The following is a 24,212-nucleotide window of genomic DNA, read 5'->3' as shown; positions in this document are numbered from 1 at the left end:
AGCCTCAAGGCTAACTGGTGCTTGCTTCGGGACAGAGGTGTTAGCCAGTAGTAGCCACTCGGTTGCATGCTGCTAGCTGTGATACGGTGTAATTGTCCAGAGCTTGCGTCAGGAATCCGGTGATGTGGTAGAGAAAAAGCAGTCCTATACGCTCTGGGTTGATATCGCGCTTGCAGACTGGCAGGTATTGACCCGGTATTGAAGCTGGCTGTGTCCGAGTTGAGGGTGAAGACCGCAGCAGTGGCTAAATGACTACTAGCTAGTTATCTGGCTAGCTTCTGATTGGGGTTACGGTTCTAAAGTATAAAAAATAGCAGGTCCGTACCACATAGGGTGAGGCGGAATGTAGGAATGTATATTCAGTTCCTAGATGGAAAGTGAAATTAAAATATATACGAAATGTATACGAAAAATACGAAGACTATTTACACGGGACAAGACAAGACAACACACGTCATGTACTCATGATGCAATCTATTTTGTGAAGTGCACCAGTCCCTCCTGCAGCAAAGCACCCCCACAACATGATGCTGCCACCCCCGTGCTTCACGGTTGGGATGTTGTTTTTCGGCTTGCAAGCCTCCCCCTTGCAAGCCTCCAAACATAACGATGGTTATTATGGCCAAACAGTTATATTTTTGTTTCATCAGACCAGAGGACATTTCTCCAAAAAGTATGATCTTTGTCCCCATGTGTAGTTGCAAACCGTAGTCTGGCTTTTTCATGGCGGTTTTTGAGCAGTGGCTTCTTCCTTGCTGAGCGGCCTTTCAGTTTATGTCGATATAGGACTCGTTTTACTGTGGATATAGATACTTTTGTACCTGTTTCCTCCAGCATCTTCACATGGTCCTTTGCTGTTGTTCTGGGATTGATTTGCACTTTTCGCACCAAAGTACGTTCATCTCTAGGAGACAGAACGCGTCTCCTTCCTGAGCGGTATGACGGCTGAGTGGTCCCTTGGTGTTTATACTTGCGTACTATTGTTTGTACAGATGAGCGTGGTACCTTCAGGCGTTTGGAAATTGCTCCCAAGGATGAACCAGACTTGTGGAGGTCTACAATTTTTTTCTGAGGTCTTGGCTGATTAATTTGGATTTTCCCATGATGTCAAGCAAAGAGGCACTGAGTTTGAAGGTAGGCCTTGAAATACATCCACAGGTACACCTCCAATTGACTCGAATCATGTCACTTAGCCTATCAGAAGCTTCTAAAGCCATGACATCATTTTCTGGAATTTTCCAAGCTTTTTAAAGGAACAGTCAACTTATTGTACTTAAACTTCTGACCCACTGGAATTGTGATACAGTGAATTATAAGTGAAATAATCTGTCTGTAAACAATTGTTGGAAAAGTTACTTGTGTCATGCACAAGGTAGATATCCTAACTGACTTGCCAAAACTATAGTTTGTTAACAGGAAATTTGTGGAGTGGTTGAAAAACAATTTTTAATGACTCCAACAAGTGTATGTAAACTTCCGACTTCAACTGTACATGGTTGTAGTAGGCTAGATGATAATGGTTTTAGGGAGGTTATGGGGATCTGACTGATTTGGGCCAGTGGAGTGACATATTTCAACAATAACTTTCTTTCTGTAATGACTTGGGGTCTTAACTATTCCATGTGCCCAGGATTACAGGATTTAAGTGTGGATTAAAATGTGCAAGCAAGTGATGCATAGCAACTGCTAGTAACTAGAGCAACACTTTACAGTTAGATAAGAATGAGGGTTGGGGCTTGTGAAATCATTTCATTGATCATAGACTGGCTGAGACGTTTGTGCTTCTAAGCTGTTTCAAATAATGATATTTTGATGATAATTAAGGTCAGTGGGACTATTACCTTGTGTTTTACCTAATTAGTTTAATAACAATGTGTGAATTTAAGAAAACATGAACTATTTCACAAGTCTGAATCCAAGAGTGAATGTTACACAACTCCATTCTCTCTTACAGCCTCTTATAGACCAATGCTTGGTTTTTCATTATCGCATTAATGAAAGTTGTGAAGGGCAGCTATTTCATCTGAAAAACAATGATAAGGACATTATTAATCATTGAATTCTGGTTCATAATATTTGTTCCATTCAGTTCAAAGCGTCCAAGAGCCTTGAACAACTGGCATAGAGGGAGGGATCGGTTACAGGGTGGGATGCAGGTTAATCTTGGAAGATTAAACATATTAATGAAAACCCCCAGTATTCTGTATTAATAGTATTCAGTCTGTATATATCTAACAGTTCTTGGATGACAAGGATATTTGATTTATTTTTCTGGGTGTGTACTAAATTTAAATTAACACATTGTCCTCTCTAACAGACGACAGGAGCTAGAAAATGGTGTTTGGTATCCAGAAGCTCATCCAGGACCACCTGGTGGAGCGAAGAATCCGCAGAACTCGGCTGGTGACCAAAGATGGCCGCTGCAACATTGAATTTGGCAACGTGAAATACGGCAACCACTTTGCTTTCCTCGTGGACTTCTGGACGACCTTCGTGGAGTTCCGCTGGCGCTTTGTCCTCTTCTTCTTCATCACCTCCTTCACCCTGAGCTGGTTCATCTTCAGCCTGCTGTGGTTCTGGATTGCCTGGAACAACGGGGATCTGAAGTGGCAGAACCCCTCAAACGACCACACCCCCTGTGTGTGGAACGTCGTCGGTCTCACTACAGCCTTCCTCTTCTCCCTAGAGACCCAGACCACCATCGGGTATGGTGTACGCGCCATTACCCCTCACTGTCCTGTTGCTGTAGCCCTCATCATTATCCAGACTCTCATAGGGGCCCTCATACACTGCTTCATATGTGGAGTCATCGTCTCCAAGATATCCCTCCCTAAAAAAAGGGCCAAGACCATCGCATTCAGTGAGATGGCTGTCATCTGTCCTAAGAAGGACTTCCTTTGCCTCATAATAAGAGTGGCCAACTTACGCAAGACCCTGATGATCGGGAGCCAAATCTACGGCAAGCTGTTGAGGACAACCGTCAAACCCGATGGGGAGACAATCATCATGGACCAGGTGAACATTGAGTTCATGATGGACGCTGGGAAGGACAACCTCTTCTTTGTGTGCCCTCTCACACTCTACCATGTGATTGACAAGGCTAGCCCTTTCTTTGACATGGCAGAGGACACCTTCCATAAACAGGAGTTTGAGCTGGTGGTCTTTCTGGACGGCACAGCCGAGACCACCAGCTCAGCCTGCCAGGTCAGGACTTCCTTCATCCCTCAGGAGATCATGTGGGGTTACAACTTCCTGCCCATTATCTCCCGCAGCAAAGAGGGCAAGTACAGAGTGGACTTCTCCAACTTCTCCAAGGTTGAGGCGGTGACCACTGCACACTGTGCCTACTGCTTCCACAACATAGTAGGACACCACCTCCCCTCCATTAATGGAATTGACAATGGTGGATTTGGAGTGATTGGTATCCTAGAATAACTTAATATGATGTGAACTTTTGGATGCAAAATGTATAATACGTACAGTTGAAGTTGGAAGTTTACATACACTTAGGTTGGAGTCATGTAAAATTGTTTTTCAAACACTCCACAAATGTCTTGTTAACAAACTATAGTTTTGGCAAGTCGGTTAGGACATCTACTTTGTGCATGACACAAGTAATCTTTCCAACAATTGTTTACAGACAGATTATTTCACTTATAATTCACTGTATCACAATTCCAGTGGGTCAGAAGTGTACATACACTAAGTTGACTGTGCCTTTAAACAGCTCGGAAAATTCCAGAAAATGATGTCATGGCTTTAAAAGCTTCTGATAGGCTAATAGATATCATTTGAGTCAAGTGGAGGTGTACCTGTGGATGTATTTCAAGGCCTACCTTCAAACTCAGTGCCTCTTTTCTTGACATCATGGGAAAATCAAAATTAATCAGCCAAGACCTCAGAAAAAAATTGTAGACCTCCACAAGTCTGGTTCATCCTTCGGAGCAATTTCCAAACGCCTGAAGGTACCACGCTCATCTGTACAAACAATAGTACGCAAGTATAAACACCATGGGACCACTCAGCCGTCATACCGCTCAGGAAGGAGAGGTGTTGTGTCTCTAAGAGATGAACGTACTTTGGTGCGAAAAGTGCAAATCAATCCCAGAACAACAGCAAAGGACCTTGTGAAGATGCTGGAGGAAACAGGTACAAAAGTATCTATATCCACAGTAAAACGAGTCCTATATCGACATAAACTGAAAGGCCGCTCAGGCAAGGAAGAAGCCACTGCTCAAAAACCGCCATGAAAAAGCCAGACTACGGTTTGCAACTGCACATGGGGACAAAGATCGTACTTTTTGGAGAAATGTCCTCTGGTCTGATGAAACAAAAATATAACTGTTTGGCCATAATAACCACCGTTATGTTTGGAGGATAAAGGGGGAGGCTTGCAAGCCGAAGAACAACATCCCAACCGTGAAGCATGGTGTGGCAGCATCATGTTGTGGGGGTGCTTTGCTGCAGGAGGGACTGGTGCACTTCACAAAATAGATGGCATCATGAGGGAGGAAAATTATGTGGATATATTGAAGCAACATCTCAAGACATCAGTCAGGAAGTTAAAGCTTGGGTCTTCCAAATGGACAATGACCCCAAGCATACTTCCAAAGTTGTGGCAAAATGGCTTAAGGACAACAAAGTCAAGGTATTGGAGTGGCCATCACAAGCCCTGACCACAATCCTATAGAAAATGTGTGGGCAGAACTGAAAAAGCGTGTGCGAGCAAGGAGGTCTACAAACCTGACTCAGTTACACCAGCTCTGTCAGGAGGAATGGGCCAAAATTAACCCAACTTATTGTGGGAAGCTTGTGGAAGGCTACCCGAAACGTTTGACCCAAGTAAAAAAAATTTTAAGACAATGCTACCAAATACTAATTGAGTGTATGTAAACTTCTGACCCACTGGGAATGTGATGAAAGAAATAAAAGCTGAAATAAATCATTCTCTCTACTATTATTCTGACATTTCACATTCTTAAAATAAAGTGGTGATCCTAACTGACCTAAGACAGGGAATTTTTACTATGATTAAATGTCAGGAATTGTAAAAAACTGAGTTTAAATGTATTTGGCTAAGGTGTATGTAAACTTCCGACTTCAACTGTATATATACATACAGTAGGAACCCAAAATTAAAGATACCGTTGTTAAGATGAGCAATATTGACTGTATAAAATAACGTAAAAAACTGTGCTATATTGCATCCAACTTTTTTGGGGGAAAAAAACCCTATGCCAGCATATCATGCTCAAGGAAAGCACCTCGGGATAACAAGGGCAGTAACTAGAGGGGATTCCATTGTCTCTTTTCAACACAGTAAAATCGGTCAATCGGCCTTCTCTGTTATAGCTACAGTATACTGGAATGCAATGCCCATGGACTTGAGAAGTTGCACTGATTATTGTTTTAAATTTTTTAAATTTAAAACAAGGCTCAAATCTTTCCAAACCTGTACACGTGAGTTATCTGTGGTTCCTCGTACGTAAGACGACAATTGATGATAGTGTTGTTGTTGTTAGAATGATATACTATTGGATGTAATGTATTTGTATTTTGTATTGCTTTAGTGAGTATTTGTATAGTGGCTGTGTAAAGACCCTTACATGTCCAGGGACTACGGGGGCAAATTAGCTTTTGACTTAACCCAGCACATTTACATGGATGTTTCATTATTGTAATATTGATGTTGATTAATGTGCATTGTCCCCTATAAATAAATAAATACAAATAAATACATTTCCACAACTGCTCAGAGAAAGAGATTCAGTTTAACAAGTAATATATTTTTTCTCAATAAGTTACCAATAAGATTTTTATTTGGTCCCAATTCCTAGCAGGCAATGACTACATGAAGCTTGTGACTCTACAGACTTGTTGGATGCATTTGCAATTTGTTTTGGTGTGTTTTGGTGTGTTTTGGTGTGTTTTGGTGTGTTAGCGAATATTTTGTGTAAATAATGTCTTGTGTCATTTTGGAGTGACGTTAATTGTAAATAACAATAGATTATGTTTCCAAACACTTCCCCTGTACATTAATGTGGATGCTACCATGATTATGGATAATCCTGAATGAATCATGAATAATGATGAGTGAGAACTTTACAGAGGATCAAAGATCATACCCCCAAGACTTGCTAACCTCTCTCCATTACCATCTTTGACCCTCTGACCCTCTCCTTCGTTCGAGAGACTTAAAAAGCTGCAATATTATATGCCTTGCATGGCTGGATGACTCTCTGTACATAGAACTCCATGCACTCCATGGAGCGGCACAATCAGACAAATGTGGCCTAGAGTATGTCCAAAGGAGGAGGGGTGTTTCTCTCCATGAACGTTGCTTCCAGTGTGAAGGAAATCTCCAGCTTTTGCTCACCTGATATAGAATACCTCATAGTAAGCTGCAGACCCTTCTATCTACCAAGAGAGTTCTCATCCGTAATCATCACGGCTGTATGCATCCCTTCACAAGCCAACACCCCTCTTACATTTCAGCTGGAGCTTGTGACTTTCTCTTCCTCCTTCGGGTTCGTAAGAGAGTGATAGCAAAAGACTTGAAAAGCAAAAGGTAACACAAAATATGGTACAGGTAGTAATGCATTAAGCTATGCATATTCATATATAGGAAGAACCGAAGTTTGATAACATGACGATTCCCACCTTCCTTAACTTTCGGGACACTGTTCTGCTGGGGTCCACACAAATGAATGCCCTAACAAACTTCCTCCTGCTTTTCCCCAGTCTTCCCTGTCAGGTAGAAGGTGGCCGCAGTCAATTAGATTTAGAGACACGCCCCCCTTTGTACTTTGCCGCCGGCCACAAATACAATTACACATAAATCATTCCATCTAACCCAATAATTACTACTGCTTGGCCACTTACATAGTTATAAACATACTAAAATAGTGCTCAAGTCAATTAGTCAGTTTCCATTTCCCTCATTTGGAACAATGATCATTCACATTTCACACGACCTAGAAACCTTATTGACTTTCACAGGGAAGAGAGAGAACACATGTTATAACAGTTTCACACCAACCTTGTTAAGAATGAGATTGGGGCAAGGACCACAAAGCCCCTACTGTCATCATCCCAATTATGGATAGCCCACGCTACAATCTAGTGGATTTTCTGATAACCTCCCTAGACTCAATGGATTCCCACAAATACTTAATTAGTTTCAAAAACCACCTGCAGGATAAGCAGTGCACCCTCCCTTCACTTTGTGCTCTCCTCACAGTTTAGGGGCAGCTGTCTCTCCTTCTCGCCTTTCCTAATAATAATTAGACCTATTGGTAAATTATCCAACCCAAATGTAGAATTACAGTACCTAGTGCTTCACGTTGAGTCTATCATTTGAATTTAAGACCCTAAATTTAGCACACACCGACACTGGCAGAATGTTAATTTACATACGGGAGATAAATATACAGCATGTACTACTGACGTTGACATACTGTATGTTCATCTTATTCCCAGCATTAACTTTTCTCAGCACGGCCCCCCGTTGATCCACGTCCTACACTTTTGCGAGTTGCATGTTAATGACAGATTGGTATCGCAATGCATTTTAAATCTAAACCTACCTCATCCCCATATTTGTTTTTGTTTTTCTGCTCTTTTGCACACCAGTATTTCTACTTGCACATCCTCATCTGCACATACAGTGGGGCAAAAAGTATTTAGTCAGCCACCAATTGTGCAAGTTCTCCCACTTAAAAAGATGAGAGAGGCCTGTAATTTTCATCATACTTCAACTATGACAGACAAAATTAGAAAAGAAAATCCAGAAAATCACATTGTAGGATTTTTAATGAATTTTATTGCCATTATGGTGAAAAAGTATTTGGTCACCTACAAAAAAGCAAGGTTCTCTGGCTCTCACAGACCTGTAACTTCTTCTTTAAGAGCTCCTCTGTTCTCCACCGTTACCTGTATTAATGGCACCTGTGTTTGAACTTGTTATTCAGTATAAAAGAACCTGTCACAACCTCAAACAGTCACACTCCAAACTCCACTATGGCCAAGACCAAAGAGCTGTCAACAGGACACCAGAAACAAAATTGTAGACCTGCACCAGCTGGGAAGACTGAATCTTGCAATAGGTAAACAGCTTGGTTTGAAGAAATCAACTGTGGGAGCAATTTATTAGGAAATGGAAGACATACAAGACCACTGATATTCTTCCCTCGATCTGGGGTGCCACGCCAAGATCTCACCCCGTGGGGTCAAAATGATCACAAGAACGGTGAGCAAAATCCCAGAACCACACGGGGGGACCTAGTGAATGACCTGCAGAGAGCTGGGACCAAAGGTAACAAGCCTACCATCAGTAACACACTACGCCGCCAGACTCAAATCCTGCAGTGCCAGACGTGTCCCCCTGCTTACAGGTAAATGTCCAGGCCCGTCATGAGTTTGCTAGAGAGCATTTGGATGATCAGAAGAAGATTGGGAGAATGTCATATGGTCAGATGAAAACAACAATATAACTTTTTGGTAAACTCAACTCTCGTTGTTTGCGAGGACAAAGAAATGCTGAGTTGCATCCAAAGAACACCATTACCTAATGTCGGAGCATGGGGTGGAAACATCATGCTTTGGGGCTGTTTTTCTGCAAAGACCAGGACGACTGAATCCGTGTCAAGAAAGATTGATGGGGCCATGATAATGTATGAGATTTTTGAGTTGAAATCCTCCTTCACAGTCAGCCAAAGGAGCATGGAAGATGAAACGTGGCTAAGGAGGTCTTTCAGCATGACATATGATCCCAAACACACCGCCCGGGCAACGAAGGAATGGCTTCGTAAGGAGCATTTCAAGGTCTGGAGTGGCCTAGCCAGTCTCCAGATTCTCAACCATAGAGATCTTTGGAGGGGAGTTGAAAGTCTGTGTTTGCCAGCAAACAAGCCCAAAAACATCACTGCCTGCTAGAGGAGATCTGCTGGAGGAATGGGCAAAAATGACCAGCAACAGTGTGTGAAAAACTTGTAAGAACTTACAGAAAACGTTTGACCTCTGTCATTTGCCAACAAAGGGGTATATAACAAATGTATTGAAGAATAAACTTGTTGTTATTGACCCAAGATTACTGTATATTTCCACCATAATTTGCAAATAAATCATAAAAATCCTACATGTGATTTTCTGGATTTTTTTTCTATTTTGTCTGTCATAGTTGAATGTAATATGATGAAAATTACAGGCCTCTCTCATCTTTTTAAGTGGAGAACTTGCACAATTGGTTGCTGGACTAATACTTTTTTGCCCCACTGTATACTGCTGGAACGGTGGCGTACGTGGTGTTGTTAACGTGACCAGTGAGCTGAGATATGGCTGACGCTTGCCATAGCATAAGACTTTATAGATGACCTGGAGCCAGTGGTCTGGCGATGAATATGTTAGTGAGGGCCAGCCGACTAGAGCATACAGGTCACAGTGGTGGGTGGTATAAGGTGATTTGGTAACAAAACGGATGGCACTGTGATAGACTGCATCCAGTTTGCTGAGTAGAGTATTGGAAGCTATTTTGTAGATAACATCGCTGAAGTCGAGGATTGGTAGGATAGTCAGTTTTACTAGAGTAAGTTTGGCAGCGTGAGTGAAGGAGGCTTTGTCGCGAAATAGAAAGCCGATTCTAGATTTGATTTTGGATTGGAGATGTTTGATATCAGTCTGGAAGGAGAGTTAACAGTCTAACCAGACACCTAGGTATTTATAGTTGTCCACATATTCTAGGTCAGAACCGTCCAGGGTGGTGATGCTAGTCGGGCGKGCGGGTGCAGGCAGCGAACGGTTGAAAAGCATGCATTTGGTTTTACTAGCGKTTAAGAGCAGTTGGAGGCCACGGAAGGAGTGTTTTATGACATTGAAGTTCGTTTGGAGGTTAGTTAGCACAGTGTCCAAAGAAGGGCCGGAAGTATACAGAATGGTGTCGTTTGCGTAGAGGTGGATCAGGGAATCACCCGCAGCAAGAGCGACATCATTGATATATACAGAGAAAAGACTCGGCCCGAGAATTAAACACTGTGGTACCCCCATAGAGACTGCCAGAGGTCTGGACAACAGGCCCTCCAATTTGACACACTGAACTCTGTCTGCAAAGTAGTTGGTGAACCAGGCGAGGCAGTTGTTAGAGAAACCAAGGCTGTTGAGTCTGCCGATAAGAATACGGTGATTGACAGAGTCGAAAGCCTTGGCCAGGTCGATGAAGACAGTTGCACAGTACTGTCTTTTATCGATGGCGGTTATGATATCGTTTAGTACCTTGAGCGTGGCTGAGGTGCACCCTTGACCGGCTCGGAAACCATATTGCACAGCGGAGAAGGTATGGTGGGATTCGAAATGGTCAGTGATCTGTTTATTAACGTCTTGTGGGCAGGGGGCAGCATTTTCACTTTCGGATAAATAGCATGCCAAAATTCAACTGCCTGCTACTCATCCCCAGAATATAATATATGCATATTATTAGTAGATTTGGATAGAAAACACTCTGAAGTTTCTAAAACTGTTTGAATCATGTCTGTGAGAATAACAGAACTTATGTAGCAGGCAAAACCCTGAGGACAAACCATTCAGAATTTTTATTTTTTTGATGTCACTGTCTCTTCAATGAGGTTTCTTAGAGACACCAGATTTCTAATGGACTTGCTTGCAGTTCCTACCGCTTCCACTGGATGTCACCAGTCCTTGGAAATCGGTTGAGATTATTCCTTTGTGTAVTGAAGAAGTAGGGCTATCGTAAATGAGGGTCACATGAAGTAAATCTTTTGAGAGAGGCACGTTACGAAAAAAGGTGCGTCAGTTTGTTTACTTTTTGTATTGAACACAGATGATCCCGTCTTCAAATTGATCGATTTTTAACGTTTACAAATACCTTACGTTGTATTACAAAAGTAGTTTGAAATGTTTTGGTAAAGTTTACATGTAACTTTTGATATATTTTGTAGTGAAGTGGCAAAATTTGGAAGATGTGTTTTTCTGGATGAAACGGTCCAAATAAATTGACATTTTGGATATATATCGACAGAATTAATCGAACAAAAGGACCATTTTTGATGTTTATGGGACATATTGGAGTGCCAACAAAATAATTTCGTCAAAGGTAAGGCATGATTTATATTTTATTTCTGCGTTTTGTTTCGTGCTTGCAGTGTTGAAATATGCTTCTCTCTTTGTTTACAGTTGTGCTATCATCAGATAATAGCATCTTATGCTTTCGCCGAAAAGCCTTTTTGAAATCTGACATGTCGGCTGGATTCACAACGAGTGTAGCTTTAATTTGGTATCTTACATGTGTGATTTAATGAAAGTTTGATTTTTATATAATTATATTTCAATATGGCGCCCTGTATTTTCCCTGGCTATTGGCCGGTGGGACGATTGCGTCCCACCTGCCCCGGAGAAGTTTTAACTTGGCTTTCGAAGACTTTAGAGAGGCAGGGCAGGATAGATATAGGTCTATAGCAGTTTTGGTCTAGAGTGTCACCCCATTGGAAGAGGGGGATGACCGCGGCAGCTTTCCAATCTTTAGGGTTCTCGGATGAAACGAAAGAGAGGTTGAACAGGCTGGTAATAGGGGTTGCAACAATGGCGGTGGATAGATTTAAAAAGAGAGGGTCCAGATTGTCTAGCCCAGCTGATTTGTAGGGGTCCAGGTTTTGCAGCTCTTTCAGAACATCTGCTATCTGGATTTGGGTGAAGGAGAAGCTGGGGAGGCTCGAGGGAGTTGCTGCGGGGGGGGCGGAGCTGTTGGCCGGGGTTGGGGTAGCCAGGAGGTAGACATGGCCAGCCGTAGAGAAATGCTTGTTGAAATTTTCGATTATCATGGATTTATCGGTGGTGACCGTGTTACCTAGCATCAGTGCAGTGGGCAGCTGGGAGGAGGTGCTCTTGTTCTCCATGGACTTTACAGTGTCCAAAAACTTTTTGGAGTTAGAGCTACAGGATGCAAAGGTCTGCTTGTAAAAGCTAGCCTTTGCTTTCCTGACTGACTGCGTGTATTGGTTCCTGACTTCCCTGAACAGTTGCATATCACGGGGACTATTCAATGCTATTGCAGTCTGCCACAGGATGTTTTTGTGCTGGTCAAGGGAAGTCAGGTCTGGAGTGAACCAAGGGCTATATCTGTTCTTAGTTCTGCATTTTTTGAAAGGGGCATACTTATCTAAGATGGTGAAGAAATTACTTTTAAAGAACGACCAGGCATCCTCGACTGACGGGATGAGGTCAATATCCTTCCAGGATACCCGGGCCAGGTCGATTAGAAAGGCCTGCTTGCAGAAGTGTTTTAGGGTGCGTTTGACAGTGATGAGGGGTGGTCATTTGACCGCGGACCCATAGCCGATACAGGCAATGAGGCAGTGATCGCTGAGATCCTGATTGAAAACATCAGAGGTGTATTTGGAGGGCAAGTTGGTCAGGATAATGTCTATGAGGGTGCCCATGTTTACGGATTTAGGGTTGTACCTGGTGGGTTCCTTGATGATTTGTGTGAGATTGAGGGCATCTAGCTTTGATTGTAGGACTGCCAGGGTGTTAAAACTTCTTTGTGATAGGGTGCAGCATTTTCACTTTTGGATGAATAGCATGCCCAGAGTGAACTGCCTCCTACTCTGTCCCAGATGCTAATATATGCACATTATTATTACTGTTGGATAGAAAACACTCTGAAGTTTCTAAAACTGTTTGAATTATGTCTGTGAGTATAACAGAACTCATATGGCAGGCAAAGACCTGAGAAAAAATCCAAACAGGAAGTGAGAATTCTGAGGCTGATCGATTTTCAACTCATCGCCTATTCAAATCCCAGTAAGATATGGATATGTTTGCACTTCCTACGCCTTCCACTAGATGTCAACAGTCTGTAGAACGTTGAATGAAGCCTCTACTGTGATGTGGGACTGGATGGGAGGTGTTTCAGTCAGTGGTCTGGCAGAGTTTCAGTTCTTGGTCATGCGCATTCCCAATGATATTGTTCCATTACTTCTGTAGACACAGAGGAATTCTCCGGTTGGAACGTTATTTAATATTTATGATAACAACATCCTGAAGATTGATTCCCTACTTAGTTTGACAAGTTTATTCGACCTGTAATATAACTTTTTGAAGTTTTCGTCCGACGTTCGCCTGGATCTGCGCGAGCGTTTGAACATGTGTACTAAACATGCTAGCAAAAGTAGCTACTTGGACATAAGTAATGGACATTATCGAACAAAACAACGATTTATTGTGGAACTAGGATTCCTGGGAGTGCATTCTGAGGAAGATCATCAAAGGTAAGGGAATATTTATGATGTAATTTCGTATTTCTGTTGACTCCAACATGGCGGAGAAATGTTGTTATATCTGAGCGCCGTCTCAGATTATTGCATGGTGTGCTTTTTCCGTAAAGTTTTTTTGAAATCTGACACAGCGGTTGCATTAAGAACAAGTGTATCTTTAATTCTATGTAAAACATGTATCTTTCATCAAAGTTTATGATGAGTATTTCTGTTATTTGACATGGCTCTCTGCAATTTCTCCGGATATTTTGGAGGCATTTCTGAACATGGCGCCAATGTAAACCGAGATTTGTGGATATAAATATGTACATTATCGAACAAAACATACATGTACTGTATTGTGTAACATGATGTCCTATGAGTGTCATCTGATGAAGATCATCAAAGGTTAGTGATTCATTTTATCTCTATTTCTGCTTTTTGTGACTCCTATCTTTGGCTGGGGAAATGGCTGTGTTTTTCTGTGGCTATGTACTGACCTAACATAATCGTTTGGTGTGCTTTCGCCGAAAAGCCTATTTGAAATCAGACATGTCGGCTGGATTCACAACATGTGTAGCTTTAATTTGGTATCTTTCATGTGTGATTTAATGAAAGTTTGATTTTTATAGGTTTTTATTTGAATTTGGCGCGCTGCATTTTCTCTGGCTTTTGGCCAAGTGAGACAGTAGCGTCCCGCCTAAACTCAGATTTTTGGATATAAATATGAACTTTACCGAACAAAACATACACGAGTGTCATCTGATGAAGATCATCAAAGGTTAGTGATTCGTTTTAACTCTATTTCTGCTTTTTGTTACTCCTCTCTTTGGCTGGAAAAATTGCTGTTTTTCTGTGGCTATGTACTGAGCTAACATAATCGCAAGGTGATAAACAAAAATAAACAGAATGGAGTACCGTGATTAATGTACAGTCCAGCAGGCATCAGCTATGTAGCCAAGTGATCATAGGGGCCAGGGGACAGCAATAGATGGAACAGGGAAGCCGCAGAGTAGTCGCTACTACGCTAGCACGCAGGCGACACAGCGTTTAAAGTTAGCAGCCCGGGGCTAGTAGAAGCGTCTGCTCCGACGTCCGACAGAGGCCGGATGAAAGCACAGCAGATGGAGTATACGTCGGCAGACCAGTCGTGGTGGTGCGGCGGGGCGCCGTGTCGACAAAGGATCCAAGCCAGATGGCGAAAGAGGTATTGTAGTTGTGGTAATTTAGTTTGCTAGCTGGGAGATGCGCCTGGCTCATCGCTAACTGGTGCTAGCTTCGGGGCAGGGGCTTTAGCCACTATAGCCACTCGATAGGTGATCCGGTGCCAAGTTCCAGAGCTTACGGCAAGGATCCGGTGGAGTAGTGGATTCTAGCCGTGTTTGGGTGGAGTCCGAGTGAACAACTGAGTAGGCCGGGAGGTGGGCCTGGCCTGGCTCAGGGCTAGCTTTGGTACTCGGACACTCGGTGGCAGCTAGCTAGCTGTGAAGATCAGGAGTAATGGTCCAGGGTTTACGGCAGGAGTCAGGCGTTGTAGTAGAGAAACAGTTCGATACTGGTAGGCTGGCAAGTATTATCCAGGCTAAAAAAGAAAGGGCTGGTATCTGTGCAGAAGGTAAAGGCCGCTAGCAGTGGCTAACAATGACTAAATAGCGAGTAGCTAATTAGCTGGTTAGCTTTGATGGCTAGGTGGTTCTGGCTATAAGGTCTAAAAAAATAAAAAAATAAAAAAAAGAATTGCGGTTCCGTATCACATCGGGTGAGGCAGGTTATAATTGATATAATTGATTTAGATATAATATATTAGATATAATTGATTTAAAATGGAAAAGGGATTGAAAATAAAATTGAAATATATACAAAAAAAAGGATGAAAAATACAAAAGTAGACGAGAGGACGAACAAAACACGTCTGCACTGCTACACCATTTTGGAATGCTTTTCCAACAGTATTGAAGGAGTTCCCACATTTGCTGGCTGCTTTTCCTTCGCTCTTCGGTCCAACTCATCCCAAACCCTCTCAATTGGGTTGAGGTTGGGTGATTGTGGAGGCCAGGTCATCTGATGCATCACTCCATCACTCTCCTTGGTCAAAAACCCTTACACAGCCTGGAGGTGTTTTTTGGGTCATTGTCCTGTTGAAAAACAAATGATAGTCCCACTAAGCGCAAACCAGATGGGATGGCATATTGCTGCAGAATGCTGTGGTAGCAAAGCTGGTTAAGTGTGTCTTGAATTCTAAATAAATCACAGACAGTGTCACCAGCAAAGCACCCCCACACTATCACACCTCCTCATCCATGCTTCACGGTGGGAACCACACATGCAGAGGTCATCCGTTTACCTACTCTTCGTCTCACAAAGACACAGTGTTTGGAACCAAAAATCGCAAATTTGGACTCATCAGACAAAAAGACAGTTTTCCACCGGTCTAATGTCCAGTGCTCGTGTTTCTTGGCCCAAGCAAGGCTCTTATTATTATTTGTGTCCTTTAGTAGTGGTCTCTTTGCAGCAATTCGACCATGAAATCCTGATTCAAGCAGTCTCCTCTGAACAGTTGATGTTGAGATGTGTCTGTTACTTGAACTCCGTGAAGCATTTATTTTGGCTGCAATTTGAGGTGCAGTTAACTCTAATGAACTTATCCTCTGCAACTGAGGTAACTCTGGGTCTTCCTTTCCTGTGGCGGTCCTCATGAGAGCCAGTTTCATCATAGCGCTTGATGGTTTTTGCGACTGCGCTTGAAGAAACGTTCAAAGTTCTTGAAATTTTCCAGATTGACTGACCTTCATGTCTTAAAGTAATGATGGACTGTTGTTTCTTTTTGCTTATTTGAACTCTTCTTGATACAATATGGACTTGGTATTTTACCAAATAGGGCTATGTTCTATATACCACCCTTACCTTGTCACAACACAACGGATTGGCTCAAACGCAATAAGAAGAAAATAAATTGGACTTAACTTTTAACAAGGCACACCTGTTAATTGAAATGCATTCCAAATGACTACCAAATGCCAAGAGTGTATAAAGCTGTTATCAAGGCAAAGTGTGGCTAAATATACAATTTATTTTGATTTGTTTAACCCTTTTTGCTTACTACATGATTCCATATGTGTTATTTCATAGTTTTGATGTCTTTACTATTATTCTACAATGTAGAAAATAGTAAAATAAAGAAAAACCATGGAATTAGTAGGTGTGTCCAAACTTTTGACTGGTGCTGTATAAATATATAAAAAGTGATTTTTGTGTATGTTTATATGAAATTACCTACAGTAGTTAAGAGGGGAATATCTTCTTTCTAATGATGTTAACTTTATTTCTCAACTCCTAATATTGACCTCATTACACTCACTGGAGTCTCTGACATAGGCTTTGAAAAAGCATCCGCGAGTACGGGTCTTGGAAATAATGAAAAACTATCGACCAAATCTATTCACTTTAAAATGTTAATTACTTCTCCCTGACATTATCATTCACTTGGTGATAAGACAAGACGTGAAAAAAAAGACTCCTGTTCTAGGCTGATTTACACAGTGAATTGCTTCGTCAATTGCATTGACCTGTACTAGCCACATGGTGGCGACAGTGAAGTGTTTTTGCTCGTGGTGATGTGCATGACTGCAATTGTCGATTTTAAAGGTGGTATGGGATGGATGTGATAGATGTGGCCTTCTCTGTTTAATGGCATACAATAAATGCTTTATCATTCAGAATATTTCACAGCTGTTTAAAATCCATGCAAATAATCAAGGCTTTCAATGGACATCACATTAAAAAAATGATAGCCTGATGAGCCCTGCGTTGCTTGACCGACTGACATGATACATCGATAAATGAGTATGACAGTATAGGATAGGAAAGTGTTTATCTCCTTTCTCTCTCTCTCTCTCGCTCTCTCTCTCTCACACACACATGCACGCTTTGTCATTTTGTACGACTCAATTGTACGTAGGCTGATGGGGTACACTGAATACATTACTGTAAATAACCCAGTTATCATAAACACACACTTGACATCCTCTATGATAACAAGAGGACAAAGGTCTCTCCTCCCATCCATGTACCTCTCAAGTTGAGAAGAAATCACAACATACTTTTCTGAAGCTCTTACATAACACCCCAGCAAGCCCAGTAGTCATCCGATATTGTTAGCACCGGTACTGGGACTTGGGTCGATGTGTGTTGTCAATATACAGTATATAAGAAACATCAGAGAAACCAATAAAGTATTTCCTGTTACAATCTCTTCTCCACAGGAAATGTATTTTCTCATCAAATAATTTTGTATAACACTGAAATTATAAAAATGAATGAAATTGGGTTAAAGTTTGGATAAAATTGCTAGTAATGATGATTAAGTATTGATTGAAACAGGGCGACACATTAACTAGATTTCTTATAGTGATGGAGATAAAAGGAAAAATATAAAAATGATGGATTTCATGATGTTGTAACTTTGCCTAGTAGCTAAAGATCAGTATCTGTCACGTTCGTCATACGAAGGAGACCAAGGTGCAGCGTGATTATAATACATCTTCCTTTTAATAAAGAAAGAACACTTAAACAAACTAACAAAATAACAAAATGACCGTGAAGCTAATAATAACGAGTGCAGACATGCAACATCACATAGACAAAAGCACACATACCACCCTCGTCACACCCTGACCTAACCAAAATAATAAAGAAAACAAAGATAACTAAGGTCAGGGCGTGACAGTATCCTACTTTCTGGCAGAAAATGGACCAACAGAAGTAAATATGTTCAGAAGTAAAAACTTTTATTTTGTCAAATTTCTTTCCTATACAAAAGCCCTTTTTCAAAAGTTAGTACTTAATACATGGCAGGAATTACAATAATAATAAAATGGTTAACTGCAAAATTACATTTATATATTTAATATCCAAAATACATTGCATATACGAAGTAGCACAGCTCCCCTTTCATTGAACATTACTGTTTATGAGAGGTGGATGTAAAGGGTACATTTTAGATTATTACCTTCATGCTACATCTAACAAATTCCCTTTAATTCACACATCTAAAGCAATGGAGCTTAATAGAGATGCTTGCTGTGAATATAAGGGGTGTCTGTGCTCTTTTGCATAATATACCTGGCCAATTTAAAGGCACAGACAAAAGCTGGCAATTTCTGGGTGGTTGGCTTAATGATATGAGACATTACAAGTATTGTTGGCCTATTTTAGAATTGAAAGCAACCATAATCATGGTATATACAGAATAACAGATTGACTATAAGTATAGGATTATGATTCAAGCAGGCATTTGTGGTTTTTTGGTAATAACTAGCTAGAACAAATCTTGTGTTCACTCCAAGGCACTGAGGACATTACAAATTGAATTTCATAAAATAAAATAAAAATCATGTAAAAATGGACTGCCCAAATGTACAGATATAAAACGTTTAAAAATGTTGAACATACTATATATCAGTAACGGACTTAACAATGTTTGCATTTTTGACCGAGGTCAACTCGTATTAATTCTCTTGACTTTTTAAAACTGTGTCACATATGAAAATAACTCTGCATAATTTATACAGTAAGTTGCTTTAATGCCTAGTTGACCAATGTTTACAAAATAATAGAAAATAGGTCTGACGAACGCACAGCATTCGCGAATCTGAGGATTTCTCTGTTTTCATCCTTTCTTACTTTATTGGTTTTGTTCTTTATTTAGTAAACCATTTATTTTCAAGAAGTAGTGAAACAAGTCCACATTCAGCTGTTTAAATACAATTATTTCTTTCATACAACAAACTTTAAACATCTGAAAATGCACGTTTTGAAATGGCAGTGCAGTATGAATGCACAGAGACACTTGACTGGCCTGGACAGACAAACAACTGTGATTGTCAAATTGAGGATATGTTCCATGGACCAGAGGGCATTCACATTAATAATGACTTGGTCCAACAAAACATCTGGAAATGGAACGAACTAACGGCTGAAGAGGACAAACAGCATAGTTCCTATAACAACAGCCAACCGGTGTGTGGCCCCCTGAAAACATAGCTACAGCGCTTCACTTCCAACTCTGGTCTCCAACTCGCCTACTTCCAGTTTGGAGGATAAGTTAAGTGTGAATCAATGGCGTATTCCAGTTGCCAACATTTCATTTTCATTCAGTGCTGAGAAGTCCATTTCTTTGAAGCCCTACCTACAGCCCTACCTACACCGGATGCAGACGGACGGACTGATAACAGAACATGAGACAGACGAACATGATGTTGATCTGAGACCCCATACAGGCCTGGAACGAGGAACAAGGCAGGAGCTTTACCATATGAGGGTAATGTAGATAGAGACGCATAGAGAATGGGTCCATGTCTGTGATCAGGCACAAAGTAGGTATGAGAGCCTCTATGGTCTCTCGATAAGGCTGTGTCTGTGTGGGTAACGTGTCTAGATTTTGGGGGCACTCTGAACTGGCCCATGGGTGCTGCTTTCAAGGGACACATGGCACAAAAAACACAGACGAACTGAAAAACTGAAAAAAACATGGAAACAGACTCTTGTCTTGTAAATAAGTAGTACTCCATTTGGATCATCCAGTTTTTTTTTATCCTTCAAACATTCCTTCAGTTAGCTTTCTTCAGTTAGCTTTCTTCAGTTAGCTTTCTTCAGTTAGCTTTCTTCATTTTGCCAGTTAAGAGCAGACTTTGGGTCCAGGCGGAGAATCCCCCTTTCTCTCGGTCTTAGTTGGTTTGGTTTCATTGTGGTTTCAGATCAGCACTGGTGGGTTTGGTTGGGGGGAGAGAAGGTTGGGGAAGACGTCACGGGGCAGTGGGGTTTAGTAGTAACTGCCTAGGTGGGAAGGCACGTGGGAGTTGGGGTGGCGGGGGACGCTGTGGTTGGGGTAGATGCCCCCTGTAGGGGAGCTCCAGTACGGAGCAGTGGGTCCAAAGAAGTTAGAAGAGGTGACGGGCATGGAGGGGGGATGTGGGGACACGAAGTTGACCTTCTGCTGGTGGGCATGGTAGGAGGGCACGTATGCCAGGTCCGAGGGGTACTTGTACATGGAGGACTCGGTGGGGTGGGGCTGAAGGGCCTGAGCGATACCATGGAAGTCAAACTTGTAGGCGTAGCGCTTGCCGTGCACCTTGGTCATGATGTTCTTGTCGTAGTAGTAGCGCAGGGCGCGGCTCAGCTTGTCGTAGTTCATGTTGGGCTTGCTCTTCCTCTCGCCCCAGCGCCGCGCCACCTCGTCCGGGTCAGTCATCTTGAACTCTCCATTGGTGCCCTCCCAGGTGATGCAGCCGGCATTGGTGCTGTCTGACAGGAGCTCCAGCAGGAACTGCCACAGCTGGATCTGTCCTGAACCTGACCAGGAAACACACACACATATGTCAAATCAACAGCTGTTCTATCCCTGAACACCTAACAGCCGATTGATCAAACACCCATAACTCATTATGTACAGTCGTGGCCAAAAGTTTTGAGAATGACACAAATATACATTTTCACAAAGTTTGCTGCTTCAGTGTCTTTAGATATTTTTGTCAGATGTTACTATGGAATACTGAAGCATAATAACAAGCATTTCATTAGTGTCAAAGGCTTTTATTGACAATTACATGAAGTTGATGCAAAGAGTCAATATTTGCAGTGTTGACCCTTCTTTTTCAAGACCTCTGCAATCCACCCTGGCAGGCTGTCAATTAACTTCTGGGCCACATCCTGACTGATGGCAGCCCATTCTTGCATAATCCATGCTTGGAGTTTGTCAGAATTTGTGGGTTTTTGTTTGTCCACCCGCCTCTTGAGGATTGACCACAAGTTCTCAATGGGATTAAGGTCTGGGGAGTGTCCTGGCCATAGACCCAAAATATAGATTTTTTGTTCCCCGAGCCACTTAGTTATCACTTTTGCCTTATGGCAAGGTGCTTCATCATGCTGGAAAAGGCATTGTTSGTCACCAAACTGTTCCTGGATGGTTGGGAGAAGTTGCTCTCGGGGGATGTGTTGGTACCATTCTTCATTCATGGCTGTGTTCTTAGGCAAAATTGTGAGTGAGCCCACTCCCTTGGTTGAAAAGCAACCCCACACATGAATGGTCTCAGGATGCTTTACTGTTGGCATGACACAGGACTGATGGTAGCGCTCACCTTGTCTTCTCCGGGCCAAGCTTTTTTCCAGATGCCCAAACAATCGGAAAGGGGAGTCATCTGATAAAATGACTTTACCCCAGTCCTCAGCAGTCCAATCCCTGTACCCTTTGCAGAATATCAGTCTGTCCCTGATGTTTTCCTGGAGAGAAGTGTCTTCTTTGCTGCCCTTCTTGACACCAGGCCATCCTCCAAAAGTCTTCGCCTCACTGTGCGTGCAGATGCACTCACACCTGCCTGCTGCCATTCCTGAGCAAGCTCTGTACTGGTGGTCACCCGATCCCGCAGCTGAATCAACTTTAGGAGACGGTCCTGGCGCATGCTGGACTTTCTTGGGCGCCCTAAAGCCTTCTTCACAACAATTGAACCGCTCTCCTTGAAGTTCTTGATGATCCGATAAATGGTTGATTTAGGTGCAATCTTAATGGCAGCAATATCCTTGCCTGTGAAGCCCTTTTTGTGCAAAGCAATGATGACGGCACGTGTTTCCTTGTAGGTAACCATGGCTGACAGAGGAAGAACAATGATTCCAAGCACCAACCTCCTTTTGAAGCTTCCAGTCTGTTATTCGAACTCAATCAGCATGACAGAGGGATCTCCAGCCTTGTCCTCATCAACACTCACACCTGTGTTAATGAGAGAATCACTGACATGTTGTCAGCTGGTCCTTTTGTGGCAGGGCTGAAATGCAGTGGAAATGTTTTTGGGGGATTCAGTTCATTTGCATGGCAAAGAGGGACTTTGCAATTAATTGCAATTCATCTGATCACTCTTCATAACATTCTGGAGTATTTGCAAATTGCCATCATACAAACTGAGGCAGCAGACTTTGTGAAAATGAATATTTGTGTCATTCTCAAAACGTTTGGCCACGAATGTACTTACTGAATACTGCAGTAAAGTAGAATTCAAATGTGCACAATTCTCAGCAGAATACTTTTTTTGAGAGAGAAATCCACCAAGGCCATAATGAAGCAATGTATGTTGGGAAATTTAGTTTACATCTGATATATGATTGGTCTCATACATCCTCCTGTACCTACCTGGGTTGGCCAGTCGACTGCTGGTGGGCCCCAGGATCTGGTAAGGATCTGTGGAGAGAGAGGTCTGTTAGTCTGTATCTATCACTATACATTAGGCTGATCCTCATCCTAGTGAGATGGGTGTAACCAACTGCGGCTGTCTTAAGTGGAGCACACACACATGATGGAAGGAATGAGCAGGGTGAAATACATTACCTGGCTGAGGTCTGGGCTGTTCAGTGGACTTGGACACATTCTGTGTGACCACCGGCGAGCCTGAAGAAGGAGGGGTTGGGAGGGGAAAGAAACAGGAGGGAAGAAAGCCAGTTGGGCGGTCATGGATAAACCACGGTACACATCTTAATGGCATGTCAGCCCCGTTCCAAAGAAAACAGGCCAGTAACTGGTGGCTAGGGTAAGTGCTTAAAGTTCACAGATTTCAGGGTTGACGACTGAGGATTTAATCATTGGTGGTTTGCCTTGCGTGCTTGGGTTGAGTGGGCTCTCACACGTCTCTCTATGAGCTATGGAAGAATGTAAAGTGCATTCGGAAAGTATTCAGACCCCTTGACTTTTTCCACATTCCGTTAGGTTACAGCCTTTTTCTAAAATTGATTAAATTGTATTCCTCATCAATCTACACACAATACCCCATGATGACAAAGCAAAAACGAGTTTTTAGAAATGTTTGCTAATTTATAAAATACAAGCTTGGCACAACTGTATTTGGGGAGTTTCTCCCATTCTTCTCTGCAGGTCCTCTAAAGCTCTGTCAGATTTGATGGGGAGCGTTGCTGCACAGCTATTTTCAGTTCTCTCCAGAGATGTTTGATCGGGTTTAAGTCCGAGCTTTGGCTGGGCCACTCAAGGACATTCAGAGACTTTTCCCGAAGCCACTCCTGTGTTGAATTGGCTGTGTGCTTAGGGTCATTGTCCTGTTGGAAGGTGAACCTTTGCCCCAGTCTGAGGTCCTGAGCGCTCTGGAGCAGGTTTTCATCAAGGATCTCTCTGTACTTTATTCCATTCATCTTTGCCTCGATCCTGACTAGTCTCCCAGTCCCTGTCGCTAAAAAAAACATCCCCACAGCATGATGCTGCCACCACGATGCTTCAACGTAGGGATGGTGCCAAGTCTCCTCCAGACGTGATTCTTGGCATTCAGGCCAAAGAGTAAAATCTTGGTTTCATCAGACCAGAGAATCTTGTTGCTCATGGTCTGAGAGTCTTTAGGTGCTTTTTGGCAAACCCCATGCAGGCTGTCATGTGCTTTTTACTGAGGAGTGGCTTCTGTCTGGCCACTCTACCATAAAGGCCTAATTGGTGTAGTGCTGCAGAGATGGTTGTCCTTCTGGAAGGTTCTCCCATCTCCACAGAGGAACTGTAGAGCTCTGTCAGAGTGGTCACCTCCCTGACCAAAGCCCTTCTCCCCCGATTGCTCAGTTTGGCCGGGCAGCCAGCTCTAGGAAGTCTTGGTGGTTCCAAACTTCTTCCATTTAAAAATGATGGAGCCCACTGTGTTTGGGGACTTTCAATGCTGCAGAAATGGTACCCTTCCCCAGATCTGTGCCTCAACATAATCCTGTCTCGAGCTCTAAGGACAATTCCTTCGACCTCATGGCTTGACTTTTGCTCTGACATGTGATGTCCACTTATAGACAGGGTTGTGCCTTTCCAAATCATGTCCAATCCATTGAATTTACTACAGGTGGACTCCAATCAAGTTGTAGAAACAACTCAAGGATGATCAATGGAAACAGGGTGTACCTGAGCTAAATTTCGAGTCACATAGCAAA

At 42.4% G+C, this 24,212-nt stretch overlaps 2 protein-coding genes across 12 annotated transcripts in view; one reads left to right on the top strand and one right to left on the bottom strand.

The window, feature by feature from the left end:
* Nucleotides 1-4,628, top strand: part of LOC111982813 (ATP-sensitive inward rectifier potassium channel 1-like) — an 11,029-nt gene extending 6,401 nt beyond the window's left edge. Inside the window, exon 2 of the mRNA XM_024014420.2 lies at nt 2,318-4,628. Within this exon, the coding sequence (XP_023870188.1) occupies nt 2,335-3,435 (1,101 nt within the window). The 5' untranslated portion in view covers nt 2,318-2,334 and the 3' untranslated portion in view covers nt 3,436-4,628. The remainder of the gene's footprint in view (nt 1-2,317) is intronic.
* The window catches only part of LOC111982811 (Friend leukemia integration 1 transcription factor), a 146,807-nt gene that overhangs the window by 68,693 nt on the left and 53,902 nt on the right, over nt 1-24,212 (bottom strand). For 8 of the 11 annotated variants that reach the window (XM_070434200.1, XM_024014413.2, XM_070434202.1 and 5 more), the window contains 3 exons: nt 22,636-22,695; nt 22,441-22,488; nt 18,029-20,612 (listed from right to left, as the gene is read on the bottom strand). The exons of the other annotated variants lie outside the window; for them this stretch is intronic. In XM_070434200.1, coding sequence (XP_070290301.1) covers nt 20,083-20,612; nt 22,441-22,488; nt 22,636-22,695 — 638 coding nt within the window. In that variant the 3' untranslated portion in view covers nt 18,029-20,082. Of the gene's footprint in view, nt 1-18,028; nt 20,613-22,440; nt 22,489-22,635; nt 22,696-24,212 lie in introns of those variants that run through there. 11 annotated transcript variants of the gene reach the window in all.

This window comes from Salvelinus sp. IW2-2015, linkage group LG22 (assembly GCF_002910315.2).
Source record: "Salvelinus sp. IW2-2015 linkage group LG22, ASM291031v2, whole genome shotgun sequence".
NCBI lineage: Eukaryota > Metazoa > Chordata > Actinopteri > Salmoniformes > Salmonidae > Salvelinus > Salvelinus sp. IW2-2015.
Note: the sequence above shows the minus strand (reverse complement) of the source record. Positions and strands in the feature narration are given on the sequence as shown.